This window comes from Ranitomeya variabilis, chromosome 3 (assembly GCF_051348905.1).
Source record: "Ranitomeya variabilis isolate aRanVar5 chromosome 3, aRanVar5.hap1, whole genome shotgun sequence".
Classification (NCBI taxonomy): domain Eukaryota; kingdom Metazoa; phylum Chordata; class Amphibia; order Anura; family Dendrobatidae; genus Ranitomeya; species Ranitomeya variabilis.
Genome location: NC_135234.1, coordinates 78,861,431 through 78,877,209, shown reverse-complemented (window position 1 = coordinate 78,877,209; position 15,779 = coordinate 78,861,431). Strand labels below are relative to the sequence as shown.

Genomic DNA, 15,779 nt, shown 5'->3' with positions numbered 1-15,779 from the left:
ACAGTAGAAACACCCCACAAGTGACCCCATTTTGGAAACTAGACCCCCGAAGGAACTTATCTAGATGTGTGGTGAGCACTTTCAACCCCCAAGTGCTTCACAGAAGTTTATAACGCAGAGCCGTGAAAATAAAAAATAATTGTTCTTTCCTCAAAAATTATGTTTTAGCAAGTAATTTTTTATTTTTGCAAGGGTAACAGGAGAAATTGGACCCCAACAGTTGTTGCCCAGTTTGTCCTGAGTACGCTGGTACCCCAAATGTGGGGGTAAACCACTGTTTGGGCGCACGTCGGGGCTTGGAAGGGCGGGAGCACCATTTGACTTTTTGAACGCAAGATTGGCTGGAATCAATGGTGGCGCCATGTTGCGTTTGGAGACCCCTGATGTGCCTAAAACAGTGGAAACCCCTCAATTCTAACTTCAACACTTACCCCAACACACCCCTAATCCTAATCCCAACTGTAGCCATAACCCTAATCACAACCCTAACCCCAACACACCCCTAACCACAACCCTAACCGCAACACAACCGTAACCCTAATTCCAACCCTAATCCTAACCCTAATCCCAACCGTAACCCTAATCCCAACCCTAACCACAACTGTAACCCCAACACACCCCTAACCCTATCCGTAACCCTAACCACAAGCCTATTCTTAACCCTATTTCCAACCCTAGCCCTAATTCCAACCCTAACCCTAAGGGTATGTGCCCACGTTGCGGATTCGTGTGAGATTTTTCCGCACGATTTTTGAAAAATCTGCAGGTAAAAGGCACTGCGTTTTGCCTGCGGATTTACAGCAGATTTCCAGTGTTTTTTTGTGCGGATTTCACCTGCGGATTCCTATTGAGGAACAGGTGTAAACCGCTGCGGAATCCGCACAAAGAATTGACATGCTGCGGAAAATACAATGCAGCGTTTCTGCACGGAATTTTCCGCACCATGGGCACAGCAGATTTGGTTTTCCTTAGGTGTACATGGTACTGTAAACCTGATGGAAAACTGCTTCGAATTCGCAGCGGCCAATCTGCTGCGGATCCGCGGCCAATCCGCTGCGGATCCGCGGCCAATCCGCTGCCAATCCGCTGCGGATCCGCTGCAGATCCGCGGCCAATCCGCTGCGGATCCGCTGCGGATCCGCGGCCAATCCGCTGCGGATCCGCTGCCGATCCGCTGCGGATCCGCGGCCAATCCGCTGCAGATCCGCGGCCAATCTGCTGCGGATCCGCTGCGGATCCGCGGCGGATCCGCTGCCAATCCGCTGCAGATCCGCGGCCAATCCGCTGCGGATCCACTGCGGATCCGCGGCCGATCCGCTGCGGATCCGCGGCCGATCCGCTGCGGATCCGCGGCCGATCCGCTGCGGATCCGCTGCGGATCCGCGGCCGATCCGCTGCGGATCCGCGGCCGATCCGCGGCCGATCCGCTGCGGATCCGCGGCCGATCCGCTCTGTGTGCACATGCCATAACCCTACCCCTAACCCTAACCCTACCCGTAACCCTAACCCTACCCCTAACCCTACCCCTAGTTCTAACCCTAACCCTAGTGGTAAAAGAAAAAAAAATATTTTCTTTATTTTATTATTGTCCCTACCTATGGGGGTGATAAAGGGGGGGGTTTATTTATTATTTTTTTATTTTGATCGCTGTGGTAGAACCTACCACAGCGATCAAAATGTACCTGTAACGAATCTGCCAGCCTGCAGATTCGGCGGGCGTACTGAGCATGCGCCCGCCATTTTCCAAGATGGCGGCGCCCAGCGAGGAGACGGCCGGACACCGGGAGGATCGGTAAGTATGAGGGGGTGGTGGGGGGGTGGATCGGAGCACAGGGGGGGGGATCGGAGGACGGGGGGAGCGGACAGGAGCACGGGGGAGCGGACAGGAGCACGGGGGAGCGAACAGGGGGACGGAGAGGACCGGGCCACATAACGGACGACTGGGGAGGAGATCGGGGGCGGTGGGGGGGGCCAGTACATGATTTCCAGCCATGGCAGATGCTATTGCAGCATCGGCCATGGCTGGATTGCAATATTTCACCATTTTCATAGGTGAAATATTGCAAATTGCTCTGATTGGCTGTTGCACTTTCAACAGCCAATCAGAGCGATCGTAGCCACGTGGGGGCAAAGCCACCCCCCCTAGGCTGAAGTACAACTCCCCCTCTCCCTGCAGATCGGGTAAAATAGGAATTAACCCTTTCACCCGATCTGCAGGGATGCGATCATTCCATGATGCCGCATAGGCGTCATGGGTCGGGAAGGGGTTAAGAAGGTCCTGGAGTGGCCAACCAGTCTCCAGACATGAATTAAACAGAAAATCATTGTAAGGAGCTGAAACGCAATGATAACCAGCGACAGCCCCAAAAGCTGAAAGATCTGGAGACGATCTGGATGGAGGAGGGGGCCAAAATCCCTGCTGCAGTGTGTGCAAACTTGGTCAAGAACTACAGGAAACGTCTGACCTCTGTAATTGCAAACAAAGGTTTCTGTAGTAAATATTAAGTTCTGTCTTTATATTGCATCAAACACTTATTTCATGCAATAAAATGCAAATTAAGTTTATAAAAATCATACAATGGGATTTTCATTTTTTTATTTTTAGATTCTGTCTCTCACAGTTGAAGTGTACCTAAGAAAAATAACAGACCTCTCCATTCTTTGTAGGTGGGAAAACTTGCAATATCAGCAGTGTATCAAATACTTATTTTCCCAACTGTATATAGTTCAAGCGTTATTGCAGGTTTATGGCCACTAAAGCAATTGCTAAATACAGCAAAAAGCAATTAACAAAAAAAAAAAAATTAAAAAAACATATGGAGGGAAAAACAAGTAAAACAAAAAAATAAAAAGTATAAAAGTTTGAATTGTCTGTCCCCCTTTTCCAAGGTTGAAATTGAAAAAAAAAAAAAATCAGGTTTCTCCATATCCATAAAAATCTGATCAAACTATCTAATTAATTAACCTGATTGTTAAACTGCGTATCGAGAAGACAGAATTGTGGTACTTCGGCCACCGCAACAATATGTAAGAAGCAATTGAGACTTTGTTGGTACCTTCAACATGGTATTAATAAAGTTTAAAAAAATGGTCTTAAAACGAAAAAAAAAAAAAAAAAAAAAAAAACACAAGCCCTCACGCAGCTTTATCACCCAAAAATTAAAAACAGCACGAGTCAAGGAAAACAGCAGCCAGTGGAAGAAAAAATAATCACATATTTCCCAAAAAATGTTCACTACTTAAATAAATGATGCCTCTGTCTCTGTACTAATACCGAGCTGCTGAATCATATTATCACGTCATATTAACCATATAATTATTATTATTTATTTATATAGCACCATTAATTCCATGGTGCAGTACATGAGAAGAGGTTACATACAGGGTTATGGATAACGTTCACAGTAAACAAAACTAACAATGACAGACTGGTACAGAAGGAATAAAAAAAATAACAAAAGCAATAGCAGAATTGCACATTTTCAGCTACTTTGCTGCACTTTGAATATTTTTTTTTCCCATTAGCAATTTATTTTCGGCCTTCACTGTGGTTCTGCTACTTTTTCGTGAGCATCCGATAACCCAGAATATTTTCGGACTAGATTAGAGGGATTTCACTCCATTAAAACAAATTTTGTAACAGATCCATCAAAAACAAATCCCGCCATCCGTCCTAGCTGTGCCCCAGTCTGCAGTTGCTCGGGCTGGCACCGCAGCAGCTGCTCTGTCCCATGACAATAAAGTGTTCTCTAAATAAATCCCGGTTACATAACTCGGCCAGAGAGCGCACGGATGGCAGGACGGGACGAGTGCTGCAGCAGAGCAGGCAGCTCTGCATGAACTTCAGTAATCCACTGTAGCACTGGCATGGGTACATGAGTGCTGGGCATTACTGCCAACCTCCATCCCTGACATATACTAATGAGATAAACCATCATCAGAAAATTAGTGGTTACATCAGGTTCTTGTGTTACATGTCATTTTTTTATTAAAATTTTCATATCACTATCTTAATTATAAACAAAAAAAAACAACAATCTTGCAATTTTCACACTGGCCACTAGGGCTGTTTTAAACAAATTTTCTCTCCTTTCATGGAGTTCTCAGCATACTTCCTTATCTGAGGCAGAAGGATGGGTAACACCTGTATACAGAGCTGATAACACAAGATCCACCAATCACAGGAGGCCATGTCACAGCTCTCCTGCTCCCCCTCCCTTCACAACAACCCGCACACACTCATTAGAGGCTTCAATACTAAATAAATGGTTGGGGTGTGACCACTGTGACCATTTCCTGAAAAAACAGGAGTTTAAGAGTTTTTAAATGCCCCAGTAGCCATTATGAAAATTGCAATAATATATATATATATATATATATATATATACACATATATATATATATACACACACACACACACACACACTTAGAGCACTTCATGCTTCCCTCTGCCGACAAGCTTTTTGGAGATGGAAATGTCATTCTCCAGCAATACCTGGATTACAAACAACAGTATCACTGCTTGATTGGCAGCAAACTCACCTGACCTTATCCCCATAGAGAATCTATGGGGTATTGTAAAGAGGAAGATGAGAGACACCAGACCCCACAATGCAGACGAGCTGAAGGCTACTATCAAAGCAACCTGGGCTTCCATAGCCCCTCAGCAGTGCCACAGGCTGATCGCCTCCATGCCACGCCGCATTGATGCAGTAACTGATGCAAAAGGAGCCCTGACCAAGTATTGGGTACATTTACTGAACATACATTTCTGTAGGCCAACATTTCAGAGTTAAAATCATTTTCAAGCTGGTGTTATAAAGTATTCTAATTTACTGAGATAATGACTTATGGGTTTTCATTGGCCATAAGCCATAATCATCAACATTAACAGAAATAAACAATTGAAATAGATCACTCTGTTTGTAATGACTCTATATAATATATGCGTTTCACTTTTTTTTTTTTTAAGAACTGAAATAAATTAACTTTTTGATGATTTTATAATTTTGTGAGAAGCACGTGTGTTTGTGTGTGTGTGTGTGATATGCAAAAAATAAATAAATTGTCAAACATATTTAAAAAAAATACATGTAATATAAAAAAAAAACTGATTTAGGCCACGTGCGAGTATTTGTAAGCCAAAACCAGGAGTAGGAGATAAATACAGAAGTGCTGACGTGTTTCTATTATACGTTTCTTCGGATTATTTCACTCATGATTTTGGCTTACAAATATTGATGTGAAAAAAAAAAAACCTCACCAAATACTGACTGTGTGCACGTGGCCTTAGAGAATAGGTCATTTTCTAATGATGGCTCCTCCTCAGACACCGCCATACACATGGGACTAAAGGCAGCCAAACCCGACAATATTTGTAGGATCAGCGATGTGTGTGGGGGTCTCCCAAATGTCCCTCTGCTGTTGGTGTCGGAGAAGAGAAGGATCCGGCCTGTTGGATTTCCAGCCGCAGCCAGAAGGGTGATTATTATCGGCGGCACATCTCGCCGTCTGGCAGAGGACATAATATACCATCAATGATCGCTCATCCCAGAGTCATCAGTCAGGGCAGTGACAGCAGCGCTCATCGGCTTCTTATATCGTTGATTGATGCTCATAGTGGGCAGAAATTGGACAATACCACCCCGCCAGCTCGGCTATATCTGCCTCCATTAGTCTGTGAACATCTGGCGATGCTTTTTTCCACTCTGCGTGATGAATCCGGTACAAACAATCCTATGTTGTCTGCACTGAGGTTTATGGGCCCATGTAAACAACTCCTGCAATGGAAGATACTGCAGATGTGAACACGTCGAGAAGCCAAACAAGATTTTTCTAGAAGTCCTCTTTGAAGTGTGCTTAGTGCGGCAGCCGTCATATGCACATGATGTAATGTTTATGTGATGTATTGTTTTGTCCTCGCACTGCCAGGCATCGCATTGGCGCCTTCCGCACAATGGTGAACATACTTCCAAGAAATTGGGGGATGTATATTAGGACCACAGATCCATATGTGCAGCACACATGGAAGACTCCCGAATATGAGCAGCTTTACCCCAACAGAGCTGATGTCCCACGAGACCTGGGCACCGAGTAATAAAAGAGGTTGTCCACTACTTTGCATTGATGACCTATCCTTAGGATGGATCAGTGAGGGTCCGACACCCGGCACCCCCGCAGATCAGCCTTTATCGGTGTCCGAAGTACACACTTGTACAGCTGGCCATATTCTTACAGTGGCCACGGCAGGTTACTGCACTCCTGCCCCCTATTGATTTGAATCGGGGGGCGGATGTGTAGTAACCTGTGGTGGCCACTGGAAGAAGACAGAGCAGCTCCGCAAGTGAGTATTTCCGGCGATCACAAACACCGATAACAGCTGATCGGCGGAGGTGCCGAGTGTCGGACCCTCACTAATCCATCCTAAGGATAGGTCATCAATGAAAATTAGTGAACAACCTCTTAAAGCGCCACCAAGAAAAATCCCTTTAACAGTGTAGTGCTACAATGTTTGCATTGGCAAAAAAAAAAGTTAGGAATTGTTCTTTTTTTTTTTTAACCTGGACACTGGGAAATTCTGAAGGAGGGAATAAAGTAAGGATTGAAGGAAATAGGGACTTAGGCTATGTTCCCAAGATGAGTTTTTGTGAGGTTTTTTTTAAGATTAGTATTTTTGAAAAATCCAAGTAACCTATTTGACTTAATGGGTGCAGAAATGGGGCAGAATGTCTGCAACCTCAAAACAAACTCACCAAAAGCCCATCATGTGAACGTAGCTTTAAAGGGAATCTGTCACCAGGGTATTGCTAGCTCATTTGCGAGTAGCATAGTAGTATATAATAGTAGGGCAGAGACTCTGATTCCAGCGATGTGTCACTTACTGGGCTGCTTGCTGTAGTTTTGATAAAAATGTGTTTTCGGCTCCAGATATATCATTTGTCTGAATGCTGACTTCTGTGTAAGTCAGCCACATCACTGATTAGCAGGCTTTCCTGTGTACACTGCGCATAGGCAGAAAGCTGCCAATCGGTGAGCATGTGCGTGGATCGACTATCTGCCAGCAGGCCAAGTAGTCCTCCAATGATAATCTCCTGCTGATAATACAGATTTTAGCAAAAGTACAGCTAGTAGCCCAGTAAGTGACAGCGCTGGAACCAGGGTCTCCTACATTTCGCTGCTGTAAGATTAAACTGCAAAAATCAGGTGACAAAATCCCTTTAAGAAAAATAATACTTTGAAATTCAGCACTCTGCATACCTTGAAAACTGAGCGTTAAAAGAAAACAATTAAAAATGGATGGTGCAAAAATCTGCAGAGAAAAAAAAAAACTATACATGAAACATCACGTAAGAAAACAAAAATCCTAAGGTGTGAACAAAACCCTAGAGGCACGTACAGTAAGTGCAGTGACCCCAGTAGGTGGAGTTACAGTGGTATGTAAAAGTTTGGGCACCCCTGGTCAAAATTACTGTTATTGTGAACAGGTAAGCAAATTGAAGATGAAATGATCTCTAAAAGGCCTAAAGGTAAGGAGGACACATTTCCTTTGTATTTTAGGCACAAAAATATATGTATATATTGTCATTTCTTGCATTTTAAAAATTACAAAAAGGAAAATGAGTTGATGCAAAAGGTTAGGCACCCTTGGAGATGTGTGTGCTCAGATAACTTTAACCAAGGTTTCAGACCTTAATTAGCCCGTTAGGGTTATGGCTTGTTCACCATCATTGCTAGGAAAGGCCAGGTGATGAAAATTTCCTAGCTTTATACAAACCCAGCTTCCTCCAACCTTATGCCAAAAAACAGCAGTCAAGGGTTGTTCTTCAAAGCCTAGCACTCTGATAATGAAAATGGTGGAGGCCCACACAGCAGAAGAACACTATAAGAAGCTAGAAAAGAGCTTTCAAGTTGCCGTTTGATATGTAATTAAAAGAGCAGTTAACAGGAACAGTGAAGGTCAAGATAAGGCCTGCAAAACCAAGCAAAATTTCAATGAGAGCCGCTAGTAAGATTGCTAGAGACCAAATAGAACCCCCACTTGACTGCAGAAGACCTTCAGAAAGATTTATTAGACTCTTGAGTTGTGGTACATTGTGTCCTCACCATAAAAAAGTATATAAAAACTATGCATCAGCAGTATGCAAGAGAACATCTAAACAAACCTGATTGATTTTGGAAACAAGTCCAGAGGACGAATGAGGTCAAAGGGGTGGTTCGGTCCAAATCGATAAGTCTACATTCATTCCCACTGCTACATCTTACAGCTGCAGCGCACATCCTCCAAAAATGTTACTGCAGCCAGAGTCTGGCGTACATGTCTGATGTAATTTGTGCAACTTCTCGCAAATTTGACAGACTGAGAATTAAAGAATTAGCGTAAAACTGACTAAAGTTATTATTTGTGCGCAGTTTTATAACAGAAATCTCCTTAAAGGGGTTGTCAAGCCCTGTGGTGAAAGTCTGCAGTCAGTATATGAGCGTGCGCACAGCATGCAGTCAAGATTTTCTGGTGCCACTGCACAGACCGGCCAGTTACATCACCGAGTGACTGCAGACTTTCGCCACAAGACCAGACAACCCTTTAATGAATCAGAGCCCTAAAGCTCCATGTAACTGGCTCAACATTGACATTTTTTTGCCTAGAGTTTAATTTTTGCTACCATAAAATCTATTGACTCTAGAATTAACGGGACCCAATAATCATAGCAAGGTACTAGTGATGAGCGAATGTGCTGGGATAAGGTGTTATCTGAGCATGCTCAGGCGCTAACCGAGTGTCTTCGGTGTGCTTGAAAAATATGTGGGGATTGCCTAACAAACAGGTAATCCCTGCATGTTACGGCTGTCGAACAGTCACGAGACAGGCAGCCGCAGGGTCTCGAACATATTCTTTGAGCACGCCGAGGACACTCGGTTATCACACAAGCATGCTCAGATAACACCTTATCCCAGCACATTCGCTGGTCACTAGCACATAAATCGCACTAGTAAAGGAGCAGAACCTTGAGGTAGCCCACAGTATAATGACACAAAGCTTGAAGAATCCCAAGGACAACATCTGCAAGGAGTTTGTCTGTTCTCCCCGTGTTTGCGTGGGTTTTCTCCGGTTTCCTCCCACGCTCCAAAGACATACTGATAGGGAATCTAGATTGCGATCCCCAATGGGGACAGTGATGATAAAGTCTGTAAAGCACTGCGCAATATGATGGCGCTATATAAGCAATGCATAATCTTTATACTTACCTTGCAATGTCTTCACATCCTGTTCCACCCAGATGTGTCCGGATCCAGAATTCCAAGCGGCGGCAGTTCACCGACCTCCACACACACACACACACACACACACACACACACACACACACACACACACACACACACACACTCACAGTATACGCCGTACGCACCACACACACTGTATACGCCGTACGCAGCCTCTTGCGCGGTACCACCAGCGGAACACCGTCTCGAACATGCCGCCGCCAGGATCAGCCGAATGATTCACTGACCGCCGCAATCTTTGTACAGGAGGAGCGCATGTGCAGTTTTAATGTGACCGCCGCTATCTGTCTGCACAAAGATGGCGGCGGTCTGATTTACTGCGCCTGCGCAAATTCCACGTAGGTGCAGTAAATCATTCGGCTGATCCCGGCGGCAGATGCGCGACGTGTCTACAGGCAGAGGATGCCGCTCACATTAAAGGGGTTTTCCCACAAACGAAAGTTCATTTTAAAAATTGTCTGTGTCTGACCGTGCACGGAGCATACTACATCTCCTGGGCAGGGGAGGAAGCAAAAGACAATACTGACATTACAGCAGGGGATTACAGAGGATTTATTTTGTCAGGTAAAATTGTTCACTGACTGTTTTGAAACAATATTTTACCTCACAAAATGTATCCTCTGCGATCTCCTGCTGTAATGTCAGTATTGTCTTTTGCTTCCTCCCCTGCCCAGGAGCTGTGGTATGTTCTGTACACGGTCAGACACAGACAATTTTTAAAATGAACTTTCGTTTGTGGGAAAACCTTTTTAAAAAGCAAGTATCAACGCCATCATGGCTCCTCCTAAACAGTACACCAATGACAATGAAAGGAAAGCAGCAAAGGCACAACGTCGAAGACAACAAAGGGCAAATGAGACTCTCAAAGAGCAACAGCATCGCTGGGACAAAAACAATGCATATAAGTGTAGGCGTCACATGAGTCCCCTGATGCAAAAGTCATTAGATTATCACAGGATGCCATTAGGCAACAACAGCGCCACAAACAGAAATCTGCAGTCTTAACAGCAATACCATGGCTCACAAGATGACCCATTGGAACCAGCATACCACACAGGAGCACATGGGGTACACAGGTCAAAGAAGAGATGACATGAGAGAAGACAGGAGATGGGGGGAGAGAGAAAGTGCACAGGGGTGAGACAGCTCAAACGGGACAGCACAGGAAGGAGAGAGACAGCAGACAAGGGGGTAGCACATGGGGTAGACAGGTCAGAGAAGAGAGCACAGACGGGAGAAGTCAGCACATGGGGAAAGACAGAGTGGGTAGGTGGGTGAGCACATGGGGGGAGAGAATCTCAACGCTGCAAAGCCTGCCCCCATTGTGACATTGCCGCCCTCCTGATGTGATAGTATCGGGCCTCCATCTAGTAATAATAATAAATAATAATAAAACTCCACATTGACGGCCTAAGTCAGGAAATTCACCATTCTTACCTCTGACATAGGACGGACCCTCAGCATTTAACTTCTGGGGTTTAAGTTTTAACACAGATCAGATCACACAGATTTGATTATGATTAGTAATAGACTTTCTGAGTAAAATGCTCGTTATTCACTTTAAGAAAATGTTGAAATAAGAAAAAAAAACACAGAAATAAAGGAAGCTGATAGGGAGGACGATGACACGGACCTGCTGGTGACGGCTGCTGGGGAAGGCGTACTGCACGGGGTGGGTGGAGTAGCGGCTCTGCTCACTGCCGAACGCTCCTTGGTTAGGATACCCTGAACTTGACATAATGGGAGACAAAGTCCTCACTGGAGAGTAAGGTCAAGGCCAATGCACAGTCATGTTTTCGGGAAACCACCTGGGGGGAAAGAACAACAGTTATAGCAATCAGCAGGAGAGAACACCGACAGGCCGTACAGTAAATAGGAGAATCATGTACGCCGCACGCGACCTCCGCCTCCTCTGACTACATGCCGTGCGGAGATCTGATCTTCACGCTCACAGATAGTATGACACAAAAAGCCGCATCTTGGACAGTCTTGGAGTCACAGCCTGGGTAGATGTGGAGAGCTGCAGTCATCTCACTCCTGACTGCAGATCTGATCCCTCTGTTCTCTGCTGACTCAGGAGTCTAAGTGGTGATTGCACTCTAGGAAAGGAGATCTTCCTCTTTAGGGCCTGTGCACACATGCTGCAGATTTGTCGCATTTTTTTCTGCGCAGATTTATCAGCCTGAAGAATTTCATGAAGCTGGAAAAGTGAAGTCTCATGCCCACATTGCTTATTGTTTCTTGTAGATTTAAATCTGAACATGTCAACTCTTTCAGCGTTTATGCTGACTTTGTTCCACAAGAACTAGAATAGGAGGGAAGAGAAAACTAATGTTCCAGGGATAAGGGAGCACTGCAGGATGTACATGCTCATCGGGCCATCACCGACAGTGGTCACAGTGTGGACGGGCGCTGGGGCATACCTCCACCACAAAGACCCATACTTTATGTTGGAGTGGCCCCTTGTATAGAGGATAGTTCCTGCACATATGCATGCTGGCCAGAGACCAAGAATATAACCCTTTGGCCAAAGGTATGCTTAAGAAACACTCCTGTAAGATGTGACTCTGCCCTATAGCTGTGGAAGGCTATATTCACATGTTGCGTTTTATTTTTCTACAGGCAAAACCTGCTCTCTTGGCAATAAAGAAGCTGCTTACGAAAAGCAGGCAGGTTTTGCTGCCTTTTTATTGCTGCATTTTTGTTGTGTCTTGTAAATGCTGATAAAGTTTAGTGCCCCTCAAAAAAACCTGATACCTGCGTTTTTTGCACTTACGGTACTCATTATTTTCTATGGGAGAAAAACACTGAAGGAAGTGAAATGCTGCAGTTTTCCAATGCAGTCAGGAAAAAAAAACAATGTGTGAGGATGAGATTTCTGAAATCTCATAGTTTTTGCTGGTACGGTAAAAAGCAGCTTAAAATTTGCATTAAAAAGCTGCAAAATTGCAACGTGTGAACAGAGCCTAAGGGTAAGTACACATGCTGCGATTTTGATGCAAAAAAATAAATAAAGATGTTTTACACTACCAAAGTGAGCGAGATTTCTGATAACTGCAGAAAAATCTGCTGCAGCACATATAGTACAGCCTGCCCTTTCGTGGCCCGTATATTAAGGGTATGTGAACACGTAAAATACTTGCTGCATTTTTGTCATGTTTTTTTCCTAGTGCCAACAATGTGAATCGGATTCCTGAAGCCTCGTGCACACGTTGCTTATTTTTTCCTGGAAGATTTGAAGCGGTTACGTATCTACAGAATGTCAATTCTTCAGTATTTTTCAACTATTCTAATGAACTGAGAATGATGTGCACACACCGTTATATACTCACCAATCGCTGACTTCCCCGTTTCCAGCGATGCGCTGTTCCTCTGCAAGCAGGTGATTGGAACAGCGCTGGAAACCGGGGAAAACAGCGGTCAGAGAGTATAGTAATGCTCTCACATTACATACACATTCACACACGTAAGCGTGTTTCTTTAATGAATGTTCCCGTATGTTTACCTGCACTATTAGGCTATGTTCACACTACTTGGATACACGGCAGATTCTCTTAGAGTAATACAGCGCCAGTAACGTGGATGACACTATGATAAATCTACATGTTGGTACCCTCACTGTGCCGGTGGCAGTATACGGTATACTCAATGACAAGGCGCAGTGTCAAGGGCAAAGCAGGGTGGAAGATGGAGCAGATGTTTCATGCAGCCGCTGGCTCTGATCTTTGTGCTGCTCCCTGGTGTCTCATCGACAAGGATTTCTGCATATTATTGCACCTCCTGTTGAAGTGACAAACAGGACGCACGTACAGTCCTGCCAGATCCGCACACCGAGCACTAGGAGCTAATAGCTCGCACCTCTCTCCAACCATACACTATACAATTAGAATAACAAGGCTCCAGTGACCACCAGCAGCCAGAACGGCTTGCAACGCCCAATCAATTATCACTATTATATTAGTCATTTTATTATACTTTTTTTTATTCATAAATTATATTTGTAAGTTAATAAATACAAGTCCCCACCTCATCTTCCCCCATCAGTATTTTGTTAGGGGCGCCAGAATGTCTGATGATTCTGCCACCAGCCTTAAAGGGGTTGTCCGGTCCAAATCAATGTCTGCGGTTACTCGGTGTAACTGCACACTTATGAATCTGCCTAGCACACGCACTGTGCGCTGCGAGGATATGCCAGTTTTCAGACCGGAGGGTATGTATGCGTAATCCATACTCCTGGCCAGAGGGCACAGTCTCGCTTAATACACTTGTATGGAGCGATGTCGCGCCCCGACCAGTGACACGGACAGCCAGTGGGTGTGTCTGACTGGAGGGGTCGGCCTCGTTCCCTACAAGTGTATGAAGAGGGAGGTCGCGCCCACTGTTCGGGGGTATGCATAGCTCATACACACCCTCCGGTCCCGGGTCTGAAACCGGCGAATCCCTGGAGTGCACAGTGACTGCAAACTTATCAGTTTTGACCCTTTAAAGGGGTATTCGCAATCATAAATTATTACAATTGCAAAGGGTTTGGAACAACAAACAGTTTTGCAACTTACAATGTCAAGAACGGAAGGATTTAAAATTTTTATTGTTAACTGCTCGCTGTCACTGGACACTGCTGCAGTCTATAAGAGGTGGTCGGTCTCCATGGCAAGGAGTGCAGCGCTTACAAGCCATAGAGCTTGTAATCGCTTTTCTGAGGCTTGATCACTGGATCTAGACAGCCACCATCCCCCTGCGTCTGCCTGCATTATTCCAAAGAACACAGATTGTGCCAGTGGCACCACGATACTGCAGGTCCACATTGCCAAGCAAGAGCGCACCCTTCACCCCGCAAACCCCGGGTGGCAGGGGAGCCGTGCGCCCCTCGTTTATTGTGAGTTGGAGGATTGCTTTAAGTTCCCTGTTCCTCACTACTATAAAAAAGACATATGTAATCTCTTAATTTTATGCAGAAGAGGTTATGAAAGGTTTACACAAGTGAAGGATAGAAACAGGTTTTGCGTTTTATGACCTTCAATGAAGAAAGACTAACATGGAAGCAGGATGATTAGAGATTACGTCCGGCATCTAATAACTTTATTACTCCACTCAGAATACAAAGTGGTGACATAACTCACCGCATCTATAAAACTTACACTGAACTACTACCATCAGTAACAGCCAACAGCCGCTAGGTGTCTCCCTTCTGTCCACTGCCTGTTGTCAAGTGTAATCCTTCAGTAGCCGCAGTGACTGGGTCTTTGTCTCTCTGCTCCCACGCTCCTGTCAAGCTGCAGACTGCTATGGCAGAGATATGGGCTTTCAGGACAGGACAGGCTAGTCATATTGGACAACTGCTGGAAAGTGAGGTCGTTCCAGCTCCTACAGTGCTGGCAGAATGTTGGTGACGGAGTACACTTCTGGACATTACATACCACTTTCTTTATTGCCTGCACACATTTTGGAGCACTTGATACTGCAGTTACATGGGTACGAAGAACAGAATTATCAAGTCAAGGTCCTAAGTGTTGGGACTTACCACCTACTTAACATGGTGAGGAGTCTAGATAGTGAATTTCATAGTAAATAAACTAAACTCAAGCAACCATGTAAGTCTACGTTCACATTTGCGGTCTGCGGCGCAGCGTCGCCGCATGCGTCATGCGCCCCTATATTTAACATGGGGGCGCATGGACATGCGTCGCACTTGCGTTTTGCGCCACATGCGTCCCTGCGGCGCCCGCGTCCGGGCGCAGAGGACGCAGCAAGTTGCATTTTTGCTGCGTCCAAAATCAATCAAAAAAAGGACGCATGCGGCGCAAAACGCAGCGTTGTGCATGCGATTTGCTGCGTTTTTGTTGTGCGTTGCGGCGCCGACGCTGCGGCGCACAACGCAAATGTGAACGTAGCCTAAAGGAGACATTAGATTTACAACAGAATCTTAGAAGTATCTACATCTGCAATTCCTGTCGATACTTCCCTGGACAACTTGTGTATGAATAAACAAGACGAAGCCAAAAATCAATATAATAATACCAAACAACGCGAATTCAATGTGGAGATCATATTCCTTTGTCAAACCGCTTAGATGCTGCGACTGTTACTGACCGCGGCGTCTAAGGGGTTAACCATTATATGTCACAGCTGTCTCCCACTGTGGATGGGCTGCGGTCAGCTACTGTTTGACAGCTTCAGGCCACATCCAGGAATACATGGTACAAAGATGAAAAAAATAAAAGGGCATATGGGTCTGATACAAAGGATGCCAAAATATAATAAAACACGGCTCCATAGTCACTGACACTGGGAAAATACAGTAGGTCACGCTGAGAACCAATACCATCATGCAGACCACCCCTTAAAGGGGTTTTCTGCTCAAGTATTACCCTGGCAATCAAAATAATACAATCCCAACTGTGTTGACTGTCTATATTACCGCTCCATTACCAACAATAAGGGCATATCCATCACCCAGAGTCAAATTGTCTGACCTGGACAATGGCATATTGGTAGACAGT

General features: G+C 45.0%; 1 protein-coding gene across 1 annotated transcript in view; it reads right to left on the bottom strand.

The window, feature by feature from the left end:
- Nucleotides 1-15,779, bottom strand: part of NCOR1 (nuclear receptor corepressor 1) — a 181,055-nt gene that overhangs the window by 142,965 nt on the left and 22,311 nt on the right. The window contains exon 2 of the mRNA XM_077294240.1: nucleotides 10,913-11,087. Coding sequence (XP_077150355.1) covers nucleotides 10,913-11,017 — 105 coding nt within the window. The 5' untranslated portion in view covers nucleotides 11,018-11,087. The remainder of the gene's footprint in view (nucleotides 1-10,912; nucleotides 11,088-15,779) is intronic.